This window comes from Electrophorus electricus, chromosome 10, assembly GCF_013358815.1.
Source record: "Electrophorus electricus isolate fEleEle1 chromosome 10, fEleEle1.pri, whole genome shotgun sequence".
Taxonomy (NCBI): Eukaryota; Metazoa; Chordata; class Actinopteri; order Gymnotiformes; family Gymnotidae; genus Electrophorus; species Electrophorus electricus.
In genome coordinates, this window is record NC_049544.1 from 5399192 (window position 1) to 5414022 (window position 14831).

The 14831-nt window shown below is 38.8% G+C and overlaps 2 protein-coding genes across 3 annotated transcripts; both read left to right on the forward strand.

The window, feature by feature from the left end:
* The first annotated feature begins 1642 nt into the window (after positions 1–1642).
* On the forward strand, positions 1643–4095 carry hoxa9b (homeobox A9b). The gene is made up of 2 exons (XM_026999980.2): positions 1643–2396; positions 3242–4095. Exons 1-2 carry the CDS (start codon positions 1856–1858, stop codon positions 3478–3480), a joined length of 780 nt encoding a protein of 259 aa, XP_026855781.2. The 5' UTR covers positions 1643–1855; the 3' UTR covers positions 3481–4095.
* Positions 2168–14244, forward strand: hoxa2b (homeobox A2b). Of its 2 annotated transcripts, XM_026999976.2 has the most exons (3): positions 2168–2243; positions 11067–11262; positions 11800–14244. In XM_026999976.2, exons 2-3 carry the CDS (start codon positions 11178–11180, stop codon positions 12519–12521), a joined length of 807 nt encoding a protein of 268 aa, XP_026855777.1. In that variant the 5' UTR covers positions 2168–2243; positions 11067–11177; the 3' UTR covers positions 12522–14244. The 2 variants fall into 2 exon arrangements, with proteins under 2 accessions (XP_026855777.1, XP_026855776.1); XM_026999975.2 differs by lacking the exon at positions 2168–2243 and having other exon boundaries at positions 10876–11262.
* The last annotated feature ends 587 nt before the right edge of the window (positions 14245–14831 follow it).

The following is a 14831-nucleotide window of genomic DNA, read 5'->3' on the forward strand; positions in this document are numbered from 1 at the left end:
TGGAGGCCCAAGGTACGCCCCTCGTCGCCGGATGCTTCTGCTGAGCTGAAGCAGCAACACAAAAGCTTTATTGGTGATATTCAGTCCAGACAGCCAAGCAATAACCTGAAGGAAAACAGCGTAATAGCCCTATTATAAACGCAGTCTAGTGTAGCATCCAGCCGCCCGCACTCCCAGCAAGACAAAATTAAAAAGGAATAAAATACGCTTTGGCCACGAGAAGAAGGTTGATACTACGTTACATTCTCCGATAGCGTGTACATTCCATATTACATATAGTCCTTATGTTGTTTGACGCTTTATTATGATTACGTATATAGCATTTTTTGAGTTTCTAAACTATTACTGTCAAAAATAAATGTCGCAGAGGAGCTTCATAATAGCATAATAGTTAAATTTTCGTTCACAATATTTTCTAATAATCTAACTCTAGTAACTTGCAAGTTCTAGGCTAGGTTTTCCAAAAGCATCGTAGGGATGAAATATTTACATTATTTTACAATGTACAGCTAGTGTTCACTCGATCTAATTATGTACGTGTTATATATATATATATAAAAAATAAATATAGATAGATAGATAGATAGATAGATAGATAGATAGATAGATAGATAGATAGATAGATAGATAGATAGATAGATAATTTTTTTTTAATTGATCTGTGACACTTTCAGGAAATTCACCAAATATTAATATTCGCCCTCCCATTGAAGGGACTACAATTTCAAGAAATGCTTGACTAAAGAGGAGAAATCGAGAGCGGGAGACGATAGAGATGGATGATGTATATCGAAAATCATTATGAGCAGATACATTCCGCCAAGACGTGTTCATCGAGAATAGCATTACACTACGCAAGTTCCAGTTTCAGCCCTTTATAGATTTTAAATGTGGGTTGCTGCATTACCTATAGTTACAGTAATATGCGTATTAATAGTTTCGCTAAAACCAGCTTGTGACGGTTCACTTAAAAATTGTTCCATAAACATAAACAAGTGCAAGCAACTTTGTATTAATCTACCATAAAAATAATAAACCTTGAAATGACACATGAAACATTTATTTTGAATTATTTATGCACTGCAATAGTACACACCTTTGGTACCGGACAAGGCTGTTGAATAACCAGTCACTGGCTTGTAGATCATATCTCAACTATTCCATGGCACTTATTGCCGTATAAAGCTTACATATGACTCGCATAACGATTGTCTTTATTTCCTAAACATGTCTGTAATATTTATGTCACCTTGTGCTACTATAAACATTATGCGCTAGTCAAATGCATTGTAAGAAGCCTGGAATATATTGTATTCCTTTTGTTCTACAACATTAGCAGTATAGACTTGCTCTGATTTGACTTTTAAGCTTTGCTTTTGTAATAGCATATGTGTACTCATATTTGTGAAATAAACTTTAAATGTTTCCTAATCCAGGTATTAATTAATGAAAATGCTGCTCCACAAATAAGTACAGGAAGCATTATGTTTATTTATTAAATATATGCTACTTGTGTATGCTTTATAAGACAAAACAAATGGAATAATCTTAAATGCATAAATGAAACGAAATCCACATAATTTCAGAGAAGGTATACGGATCTGCCAGTAACAATTTTACTGCAAAATGGAGGCTATGTGACTACGTGCACCGGTTTAGGCGACCCCATTATTGTGCTCTCCCATGGTCACGTGTCTTTGTCCTCCAATCCAGTTTCTGCCATGGATCAACTTATCAGAGGTCTGTATAGTTCACAGTGAAGTCAAGTAGTTACAAGATTTCCACAGAATCTGCTTTTGTGTCTATTCCATAGCGGGAGTGTATACGCCCAGTTGATCCTGTGCGTGTTTTTGTTATGTCGACATTGGGGACTCTTGGTTACTACGCTGACTCACACATTCCACACGAGGACGATGATCATATGGCACCAAGGTTCGCCACTGGACCTGCGCTCCCGCAGCCTCGAGAGCTGACGCTATCTGAATATGGCGAGCAGGAGTCGTACCCTTTCCAAGCCAAGTCAACTATTTTTGGCGCGTCATGGAGTCCGGTGCCTGTGCAGCCGCCTGGTAGTACATCTATCGCATACCATCCTTATATACATCACCCATGTCCAACCGGGGAACCCGATGGAGCGTCCATGCGTGCTTGGGCGTTGGAGCCGCTATCTGCATCCGTGCCTTTCACGGGATTACCAACGGATATGCACCACGATATCAAACTTGAGCCACTGGTCGGGAACGGTGAGTGCACAACGCTTGATGCGCACACACTAATCGCGCCTGATGCTGACCACGACGCGGCCCCCGCGGCGAAAAAGGTGTCTGGCGACACGGATTTGACTCAGTCGAAAGACGACAAGACATCGACAGAGACTAAGCCAGATCTAGACCCCAGTAAGTGCAGCTCTATTTATTCTGCCTTGCTAATATATCCTGGATATTTTATATGATCAACTGCTTAATTTCAACGATGGAGTCGTTAATTCCATCCTTTGATCGATTATTTGTGCAAACGAGAAAGTGCGTCAAACTGAATTTAAAAATTAGTGCTGGGCCTGCAGACTACTCAAAGTGTCACTCTGTCCTTCTTTAAATTTCCAGCATCTGAATTCAACATATTAACCTGAAAATTATCGAAACATTTGATGGCTCGCTTGGAAATGAGAAGTTAAAACATTCATTATCGTTAATCCTCCTTTGGTTGTTGCATTGGTTTGGTTTTGTTAACATAAAATATAATTAAGAAACTAAATAAAACTAATTGGTGAGCTGCATGTGACAATTTGGCAACTGCTGCAGTAGGCTATGCAGTGACCGCAGAGTTAAATATTCCCTGTTTTCGTGTAAAGTCCTCCAACCGTAACACAACATCTTATGGCACAAAAGTAATTAAAATGTAAAGACGTTAATTGTTGCCATAAGACATACATGGCCTCACTGGACTGTCTGACAGAATGGCTTGCTCTCTGATAGTATAGTCCTTGTTTTCACATCTTATCGAAAGTATGGAAAATTACAGCACTCGCAAAATGTTGTGCTCATGTAAAATTGACGATCTCAAGCCTATTTCATTCTAAAAAAATTATGTAAGAATTTGACGAGCCATTTTTAGGCTGCACGTTTTTTTTCCTTCGCAGGCTAGTCGCAGACCCACCATCCATAGGTCATAAAATGGCCGCAGTATAATCCTGAGGGCAATTTGACTAGCTCTGTCTTTCACTTTTCGACCCTTTTTTCAGATAACCCTGCGTCCAACTGGCTACATGCGAAGTCAACCAGAAAAAAACGCTGTCCTTACACTAAGCATCAAACTCTTGAGCTGGAAAAGGAATTTCTTTTTAATATGTACCTGTCCCGTGACCGTAGATACGAAGTGGCAAGACTTCTAAATCTCACGGAGAGACAAGTCAAAATTTGGTTCCAAAATCGTAGGATGAAGATGAAGAAATGCAACAAAAATCGCCCCAAAGACAACTGAAATTAAACTGATAAGTGCACGGCAGTGGTTTGGACAGCATCCCTCTTCCTACGCACACGGATTTTGTATCGTGCGTCTGCTCTAATGCAAAGCAACGGCAGCAACAAAATGTACTTTGCACAATCTCTCGGTTTGAGAGTGTGCTTGTGTAACAGTCGCGTCTTTGTATAAGGATATTTGTTATTCCTCTTGTCTCGTGTTTGCTTGTTATAGGTCTAGGTGTTACGATTATGTGCATTCTGAGCGTCTTTCAGTTTTGGGAAGCTTCCAAGTAGGCCAGGGATGTGTACTGAAATGCTCGAAGACATTAAATAGTGGTTTGCATGAGTGTCAGTTTTGTTTTTTTTTCTCCAGAATGAATTCAGCCCACGATATCGATGTTTAATGTAACTACCTAGATGTATTTGAACTACCTATTTGCATTATGAATATTCGTGTTTTGTTGTCGTTGAGACGTCAGTGAAATTTGTATCATAAATATGCCTGAAATATTTGTGACTAGAAAAAAAATAGCCTGTACACGTACGAAAAATACCTCACATTATCAGTTTACTTAGCCATTTTCAAATGAAAGATCATCTGTGTAGATGGCAAAATAAAGTTCTGAAAATGCAATATTTGCTCCATTCCTGACTAATAAAATATTTGCAGAAATATTTGTTAAAATATATAAATATATATATGATTATGAACTTTCGAATATTAGATCTTGACATTTTAGTGGTGATATTTTTGTTAGCATTTTACTCACTATTCTTCCATTTCTATTCTTACCATCTTATCTTTCATTTTATAGTGGGTCAGGGCTGTGGTTAATAGCCAGTACAGGCGTTCATTCAGCAAAATTGCATGAATATCGACAGGCCAAAGCCTTACTGAAGTAATCGTGCGAGGAAGAGGGCGAAAGTGAAACCTCGGCACGTTTTTTTTTTTTGCCCCAACATATCTCCCCAGTTTTCCCTGTATTATGACACCATGTTCAGTGTGTCGTTAGCGGCCTGAATGTAGGTTCGCCAGATAAATAAAACTGCAAATGATGTCGTTGACCATACGGCAATAAACCACAATCATAGCCTTAACTGTTTATGGGGTGCAAAGCGATTGAACGCCGACCCTGAGCAACTTTTCGACGCCCCACTCCTTATCCACATCAGTATAATATAGGCCATTTTTCGTGATAAACATGGTGTGTGAAATTACAGGAATCGTGGTCTACAGCATACGACGTAAAACTTTAACACAGAACACACATGAACACAATCTTGCTCCCACGATTACACACACACACGCGCGCGCGCGCGCGCGCACACACACGCACACACACACAAATCTGGATTCTGAATGCATCTTGCTAGTGGAACATCGGAAGGCATTGGAAAGGTTATCGTTTTAACTGCCAGTAAAAGTTGTTAAAGTACAATGTTTAGAGGAAATTCCCGCAGGCTTTGCCGCAGGCTTTTGCCTGCTCGAAGAGCCTGTCTTTAAAGGTGCTGTTACAGACAGGACCATAAAATGCACGGACTGCCCCACTGTCCGGGCTTTCTCTGCTAATTACTTTATTACCGCAAGAGTTAGGACTTTTCAGATCGGACTGTCCATTTGTTACCACGTCAGGCACAAAGGAGCACCGGAAACCAAGTAATTTAGTCATTGGTCTAAGTCTTGCCTTTAGCTCTATGTCAATACCGAGAATTGGAAGTTAGTTTAATTAAATCAAAGACTCTCCTTTAAATAGTGTTTAGACTCAGTAGCCTAAAATACGAATATTTAAAGCTAAGATTTTCGTTTAATTGTATAGTCTTGAAAAAAAATTGGACATAAAGTAGGCCTATATTCTCCCTTCAGTCAAAACACGATCATTAGACAAAGTTTTCAGGTTAACGTCTTAATGTGCATGGTGCGTCAAATTCAAAAGCGCAATGCCATCTCTCTCCACGTGGAAAACTATGCAGCATAACACTATTGTTCTACACTTGCCGATGAAAGACCAGTACTTATAGTCACAATAGGAGCGTTGCTATTACCACTAGTAACCAGCAGGTGGAGGCAATGTCCCGGCCAAAACCAAAATAAAACGCCTAATTATCGGCATCGAATGAATCATCGATCATTGAACTGACTAAAGAAGATGTATATTTTTGTAACCACGAAATGTAAGACAGTCTATACTGTATCGTATATATAATTTAAGATGGCGAATTACATCAAAGTACAGGTGTAGCGATTCCAGAACTGGGACTAAGAAACACTATTTCCCATTGCCTAACCTGTAGCAAATGTTTTCATTTTTGGAAGTATAAACTGACTAGAACAGTAATAACAATATCTACAAAACACCACTTACATTAAAACGTGTCCAAAGTTTTTACGAGAGCAGAGCCACTACCTACCACTGCCTACCTTGACCAAGAAATACTTACCGTAAATTATTATTATTGATCCTGTGGCTTAAATAAATGTATTCATGTGACGTCACATGTTTGTCAGACTGGATGATGCTTGAAAGTAGCAAACGTTTCTGTATCAACTTAAATCGAACTGTATAAGTAAACGTTTCTCTATTCTCCAAATAGTGTATTACAAATGCGTTCCTTTTTATTATGTAAATACAGTTACAATCTTATCTCTTAAGTACACAGAATCCAGACTTATTGTACAAATCAGTAGGAGATACATTCTCGCTTACTGACTACTATGCTATTACTTAGATAGTAACTATAAAACCTTTAAGGCGGTATATATTCTTTTATTTTGAAGTGAAGGATTGGTGACTGCCTCTACTTCAAATTAACAGGCAGTTCTACTGTCAGTAACACACGTAGAGCTCTGCTTGCGCTGTATACCCATTCGTTTAGGGCAGTCTAAAATCTTCACGTGTCGTCTCAAGAGCTTCATTACATGCTTTTACCTCTTCACTTCAAATGAGATTCTTCAAGAGCTGAAAGAAAGTTAATATATGATAATGTTCCTTAAACAAAACAAATAATTACATCTTTATTTTGTAGTAATTCACACAACTTCCACTAGTGGCAGTAATGAGTCTTTCCATTCCAGCTTTCATTACCTCAGCTCAAAGCTGATGGGCTCCCCCTACCCAAATTTTAACCTCAACCATAAAAACGCCTTAGCTGATAGCACAAACTGATATAGGCCATACGCTGCTATTTCACTGGCAGCATCTTCATTTGTAGACTTAAGGAAGCGCTTAAGGTGCGTTTTTATGGTTGAGGTTAAAATTTACCTCTGCCAAAGTGGAATCGCCCGCTTGCGAAGCTCGCGTTTCCATGTCACACTTAAAAAAAGAAGTTTACACTCCCAACATACCTCACAGCATACACGAGACTTCCGCGAGGGTTAGTTTTCAGTGCCCTTTCCTGACCCCACGACCCGTAATACATCAAACCCGAGGTCAGCTCCAGACAAGCAGGGCCATTTTCGTGATCTGATGCAAGACGTTCAAGTGGCTGAAAGCAGCAGCACCTGGTTTCCGTAGGTTCAGTGACACATTCAGCGCATCCCATTCCCGAGATATATGGGCATATATAAAATAACGCATTACAATAAAAAATATTTATTCAAAGGTAGCAGAGATTGGTTCTGTATAGTTTTGCATTGCTGCTTGTCCAGCATGTGTCCAGTGATCAAATGAAAAATCGCAAAAATCCCTCAAGCCATTTTTAGCTAATTGTTCACATTCTAGTGTTTATAGGTACAAAACGTTACGGCGAGGAAAAATCACAGAAATTTATTTGTGTATATATGTATGTATTTATGCATGCTTGCATGCATAAATGGGTGAACCTCATAACAGTTGGATACACGTTTCTGTATTTTTAAATAGACTATAACACACCTGAGGAATTGTGTTTTGGTACGCATTTTTATGTCTTTGGTACGCATTTCTTTCTGTCTGCATACTAAGGTACATTTAAGATTAATACCCTGTAACACGAAAAATCGAAAGGATGTATTGTCAGCATAGAATATGGAGATGTATCCTCTGCAGCCATGTAAAGGCGCAGAGTCACAGCTGAAGGATATCTCTAGAAAAGGCTGCTTGCACGACGTTGTATCCTGAAAAGGAATGTGCGCACTTCTTTCTCCAGGCATTACAGCTTAGTTGATATGGCCGGAAATGACATATACCTCCTGAAGAACAATGGCAGTGTGGAGCTCGTTTACAGCCCTGTGCAATGTGTGTGGGTAGAAGGGTCATCCATCAAACGCCGCTGTGCCTTTGCTACTGTCGGCTTTAGCCTTTGCAGACACCATAAACACCCCATATACGCCTCGCTCGCGCTCATTTACACCGCATACGTCGAAGAAAGAAAAAAAACCAAAAAAACCCAGCAAGAATATCCAGCAACTTGCACGACAAAAGCAAATGCGGTTGCAAAAACGTCAATAATATGTTCATGTAAAATTTGTGCCAGGTACTGGATGTTGAGACGGTTAGTAGTCTCACCTTGATATTGTTTTTACTTATGTGTGGGATACGTGGCCTTCGCGCTTGTGTTTCTTGCTTGTACATAACACGACGACAGTGCTCCCGTACATCCACTTGTAACACAGTCCATGCAGATTAACCTTGTAGTAAGCGTCAGTAAAAGCTTAGCCTCTCATTGAAGACTTCAGCAGTAATGGTTAATGCTAAATGTACTCAATAATAGCGACCTTAGCCTCAAAAACACGGGGCGGCAACAACAACAACAACAACAACAACAATAATAATAATAATAATAATAATAATAATAATAATAATGCTAGGTAGGCTAAATAAAACATTGGACTGTTACATTAAATTATCATTCATCAAGTATTTTGAAAGTTATTTGTGGCGATCAAAATACATTGATCGGCTCATTCGTCAGATGATCCAGTGAACCAAGTCCCCCCTTTTAATTCTGATGGAGTTTATAAATGTCAGTGTTCACTATTATGTCTAACAGACGGTTAGCGAGGCTGACCATCGTGCCAAATGCATTCACAAAGAGATAATGCTGGAACCTTTATCAGAGGGAAAGGATAATAACCATATACCGGGTCAATATCTTAGGGAAAATAATATTTTTTGATGGATGAATACAGCAAAAAGCAAAATGATACCAGCCACTCCATATTAAAAGGAAATTATTTAGCAAATCGACGAAAAATGGATTCGTAAAATATTATCTACATCGCCGGTTTATTTAAATTCAGGTACCTTAATTAACAACGTTTAGCGTCTGTATTATTTAAAATAATCCATTACAAGGGAGACCATATTGACATTTACTGGGTATTTATTTTATGACAAAGTTGGTTATTTCTTGTAAATAGGCCTATGACTTTATTTGGCAAATATTCCATTTAGCAGTGGGTTATTCTGGGTTATTTGAGTTATTTTAGTCTATGCAAAAACAATAACAAGAATAACAAAATATATTTTTAATCCAAAATACTTTACAATCTAAATACAATTTATAATTCTAATGCAACTAACATTACTAATAAAATATAAAATATCTAATAGTACGTTAATAGGTATGAATGAATTTATACCTGTTTGAAATAACTCCCAATAAGATATAAGTACAGAATTTACGTAGGCTATTCTTTAAATCCCGTGTTCTGTACATCTCTAATATATATAACATTACATTTAGGCTACACAATGAAAAACATCTGAAAACAGATAAAAACTGTAAAGACAACCCGTTAATATGGAAGAAATGTAAAATAAAAATATAACGTATTTTCAACAGAACTCTGTCCATGCTATGCTATGTTCAAATGGTAAGAAAAGACATCCGTTTTGCCGCATGGTAGAAAATGTGTAGGAAGGAGTGGGAATTTTTGAAGAATGCTAACACCCACTTTTTCTTGTACACAATAGATCCTGTGTAACTGCAGAAACGTTCAGTTTGTTTCTCGTAGTCTTTTAGTAATCCTATTATATTTTAAAATCCTTTCTTGAATAAAGTCTCTTTTCCCAAAACCGAAAGATTTCAGGCTGAACGAATATTTAATCCCCAAAAAATATCGAATGTACCTCTTCGGCATGTCCAGTCTGAAATCAATATAAAGGTCAATCCCCTTTTCCAAAAAACATATTTTGTAAACGAATTTAAAAGCGAGAGAAACTCTCACCGTGAGTACTATGTTGTTCTCTTCTTCCTGACCACATATGATCTAAGAGAGTGTTAGATGGTTTAAATGTGTTCTTAGGGCACGGAGCTGTCAGACCTTTTGGCGAGCAAGATTGATAGCGTGCAGGCTTCCAAGGCTCTTTGTTTGGAATATAAGCAATAAAGCGCTCTGGCCTACTCCCGTTTTACCGAACACATCTGAAGAAATGATATGCTGAAAATAGCTCTGAATTTATAAATTTATCACGCATTCATAAATATAAACGATATGTCAACATTAGCGTCCTATAAGCATTATGCAAAGCCTCAATGTCATTGTAAGGTCAGGTAAGGCGGCAATGTATAGCCTCATAACTGTTAATGAATGTCCCTTATGGTAAGCAATGCATATTTTCCTCTAAAGATGTACATTTTTCGTATTGATAAAGGCCTTATTAAAATGTACAGACAGAAGTCAGATAATACTGGTAATACTATGTGAAGTAATAATAATAATAATAATAATAATAATAATAATAATAATAACGCATTTAAATATGAGGATATAGTACACCATTTTAATACCCAGACGCACTTTGGACAATACCCATGTAAATTCTCATCTTCATGCCTGCGCTTGTATGCGCCTGCGCGCGTCAGTGTTTCCACAGGCGTTAACTATAGACTGAAAGTCTATTTGCTCCTTCTTTTGTGAACGCGCAATCGCGAGTGCGCGACCACGTGCTCTTGAACATGCACGTGTATGACTGAGAACGCGCATTTTCTGACAAAAGTTGTAGTAAAACTCGCTCTGAAGATTAATGGGTTTGTTTGATCATGACCGTTGGCTTGTCTTATGTGGTGAGTTTTTATTGGGGTAGCCTATAATCCGGTTGCAGTCGGAAGCAGGATATGGAAGAGAGTAGACGGCGGACACATTCTATTTCAGATCTAACCGTTTCAGAAATAGCTATACTCACAATCTACAGAGCAGCGGATAAACTAACCATAAACGCGCAAATAAACTAGCCCGTCCCCGAGAATGAGGCGTTCCTCTTAGACTTTTCTCCATCAATCACACAGACAGTGGCTCCTTTTGATTAAACCCCAAATTGTCATTGGACAGAGCTAATCATGTGACAAGCAATACGGTCCAATTTCAACCTTGTCTCCATGAAAGCAATAGTTTAATGGTATCGCGGTCCCCATACGGCCGTAATCAGCAAAATAGTTTTTTTTTTACACCGGGTACGATATTTCATTATTTCTTCTTGGGCCACAAATTTGTGTGTGGTGAATTTTTCAGACGTGGAGGAGATGAATTACGAATTCGAGCGAGAGACGGGTTTTATCAATAGTCAGCCGTCGCTCGCTGAGTGCCTGACATCTTTTCCCCCTGTCGGTGATGCATTTCAAAGTTCATCAATCAAGAACTCGACGCTTTCACACTCGACACTGATTCCTCCTCCTTTTGAGCAGACTATTCCGAGCCTGAACCCGGGCAGCCACCCTCGACACAGCCGTCCGCAGCAGAACCCTAGTGGCTCACGCCCGCTGCCTGCCGCATCCTTACCGCCGGAATACCCTTGGATGAAGGAGAAAAAAGCTTCAAAGAAAAACCAGACTTCAGCTGCAGCCACTACAGATCCGGGTCCATTGTACTTCTCTCCTCAAGGTAAAAATAAAAAAAAATAAAAACATTTATACATTTCACTTTTATGCTATATATTTCAGTTCTAATTCATATGAAGTTGAAAACGTTGATCAAAGTCGCTATTTTTCTTGTCCTGGCACATGCAGAATGTGCATTATTTAATGTCTGAAAAGGTAACAAATTATTTTCCACGGAGGGTGTTTTGTGTAACTCCTAAACTCTATCTACGGTACTTGTAGAGCAGGGCGTGAATTTTAATATTTGACAGTAATGAAGAGTGATAGATTGGTATTACTCAAGTCGGCAGCTGGCGTATTCATTAATCTTCTCTCGGGCTAGTCTGCGCTCACACCAGACACATCACTACATTCTGGCATTAGGCTGAGAACACAAATTATTCTGGTGCTGTGGATTGATTCCCACAAACAATTTATGCCCCTAAGAACCACAATATATTTGACAACTTTGTGAGGTCAGCTGTAGCCCACCAGCGCGTTGTAAAAATGTGTTGTAATTAGTGGCATATCAATAATATATAACGTTGTAATCCCTGTGCAGGTTCGCCGGAGATTTCTGATGGTGGCAACGGGGCAACTCGCAGACTGAGAACAGCCTATACGAATACTCAACTGCTGGAACTTGAGAAGGAGTTCCACTTCAACAAGTACCTCTGCAGACCGCGGCGGGTGGAAATCGCCGCTCTGTTGGACCTGACAGAGAGGCAAGTTAAAGTGTGGTTTCAAAACCGACGGATGAAACACAAACGCCAAACACAGTGCAAGGAGAACCATCACGCCGAGGGGAAACTGCCGAGCCTAGAGGAGACAGGCGATGGGAAATCTTTTTTCGAGCCAGCGGCGAACAATGTTTCTGGAGCTCTGTTGGAGAGAGAAAGCTATACGTTTCAACAGAATACATTGCCTACTCAACAGTCACAGAATGGACACAATGGAGATTCCCAAAGCTCCACTGTTTCGCCTTTAAACAGTAATGACAAAAATCTGAAACATTTTCCCAACCCGTCACCCACTGCTCCTATCTGCCCCTCAACAATGGCTCCGGATAGCGCATCTGGCCGGGACAATGGGAGTCCTCCAGCCCTGGACGTTTCTATGCACGACTTTCACGTTTTCTCCACAGATTCCTGCTTACATCTCTCAGATGCCATATCTCCCAGTTTGTCAGAGTCGGTAGATAGCCCCATGGGTTTATCAACGGAGACCTTTGATTTCTTCTCTGAAACGCTTACAACAATCGACCTGCAACACTTGAGCTACTAACTCTAAATGAAGTTTGACCACAAGGAAGTCAATATATTTCTCACATCGATGGTCAGTGCGTTTTAATTATGACTTTTAAAATTAGGCCTAGACCTTTAGCCTACAAAGAATTGAGTTTAATAACTGAATGATCATTTGTGTTTACAACGAAAAAAAAAAACAGAAATGAAAGTGATATTTTCTCGTTTTATTTTTGTATAATTTACCGGCAAAGTGCCATATTTTCCTAGAATAAAATTTTTACATGTTATTAAAGATAAAGCAGGCCGCTGTGTTTTGCATTAATTTGCGCGATTTTTGTAGCATTCGCTGAATCAGGCCACCGATGTTTGGTCCACACCAAATGTAATTACATGTCATCAAATGGAAGAAGAAGCATGGCCTTTAGTATACTGGTTGATATAATAATACTCTTATATATTATATAATAGTGTACTTAAGATATTCAGTTGGCAAAGGTTATTTCAGTCCAGTGCGATGTGGAAAATACAGACGTAGAAGTTTATTAAGTGGCATAAACAGGTATTTAAAAACATGCACATATAGAACTGCTGTGATCACAATTTTGCAGTATAGTATGTTTTTAAAGCTATACAAATACAAGCTTATTGTAAATATCCACTACATGGACTGAGTAGTTTTATATAAGCAATATATATAGGCTATTTACTTATATTTAAGCATAGGCCGATATTTTGCTTGTATTGTCTGTTTTTATTAAAACCTGTACCGGCCTATGGTTTAAGGGTTGCATAGCTGGGTATGTTTCTGGCATTAAATATGTATCAAAAATAATTTTAAAGAAAGCGTAAAGGAAGAGATCTATGCCCCTGTTGGTACAGAGCATACAAAAACCTCATTGTATCGGAAACTACCGGGAGATCTCTAGCCAAAACCTCTTACGTTTAGGAGTTTAGCAATTAAATTTTATAGTCTATTAAACCTTCTACAGGGGCTTGGTGTTGAGGCAGCAGTCCACCGAATTCAGTCCGCAACTGAGAATCTTATTTGAATTCAGCATATCAAGTCAATGTTAAAACAGGGTTCTATTTATTCTACTTAGATTGAGATTACTTAGATCATTATAACTTTGTCATGTGTGCTCGATTATTAAATCGGATTATAAATCTAAATTTTGATTGAGTTATCGGGGGAAGAACATACACCGCAATAAAACAAATGACAGCCATTTTTGGTAGGGCCAACTAGTCCAGACTTTATGTTCATTATACCAAAACCTTTTAATTATAGGAGAAACTGATTTATCAGCTATGGTCAGGTAATATTAAATTGTGTAATGTAAACACATATCAAAAATATACGAGGGCCTGTATTGCTTTTTTGTTGTTGTTTTAAAGCACCTACATAACGCCACTTCTTGATTCCTCCGCGGCCATGCGTTCGTGCAGCTGGTCCAGAAAGGAACAATGTTCCGTGATGGTTTAATGCCCAGAGTTACAATCCAATTTCATAATTTAACGTGTCATGTTTTCTTCAGCCTCAGTGTGTGCTGGATCTCGGGCTACAAGCAAAGATCTGAGAGAAGTGTTTGTTTTTCTTTTTTACTTTCACACTTAAAAATGGTAGATGGTCACACTTAAAAATGCTGTAGGCTACGAAATGATTTATCCTTTTAGTCTGTCAGACTGAGAATTAATACTGTTTGAAGGCTTTAGGTGAGGGTTTTGCGAATTCATTCACAGTTTATTAGATCTGCTTTCATACTGCTATATTCATAACACTGGTTTGAAAAGGCTTCAGACTAGTGGTTAAATTTATAAAGTTTTTTTTTTTTTCCCTTTCGACGATGTGAAATAAACGTAGCCATATGTCGGTTTTGGCCCAAGATGAACCTATTTACCATCTGAAACTATTAATAGCCTATACCGACTTATGATATTATATGGAGTTATTTGCATGTCATGTTCAGCAGCGGGCCACTGACCTAATAACCAGCTGACGCGACGTTGCAGTCACGAGGTAGGTATTAAAATGGAAATGAGGTCCACCAGGCAAGTGGCGGTAGCTAGCAACGACGCCAAACCCTCGTTTTCATAGTTTTACTTCAAATACACCTCTCTTTAGGCTTAAAGTGAACGCACAAAACCAGATTTGAATGATTCCTACCGTGAAAAGTTTGTACCACGTTAAACTAAAAATGTCTAAAGACTATCCAAATGACTTTTCCAGAAGAGAAACAAGCTATCAAAATGTCCCGTGGTCCATACGGGTATTGACTACCGACTACTCACAACAGGCCTTCTTAGTATTCGTCATGCCAGTACGCTTTTAATGCAACAAGCTTCGCTG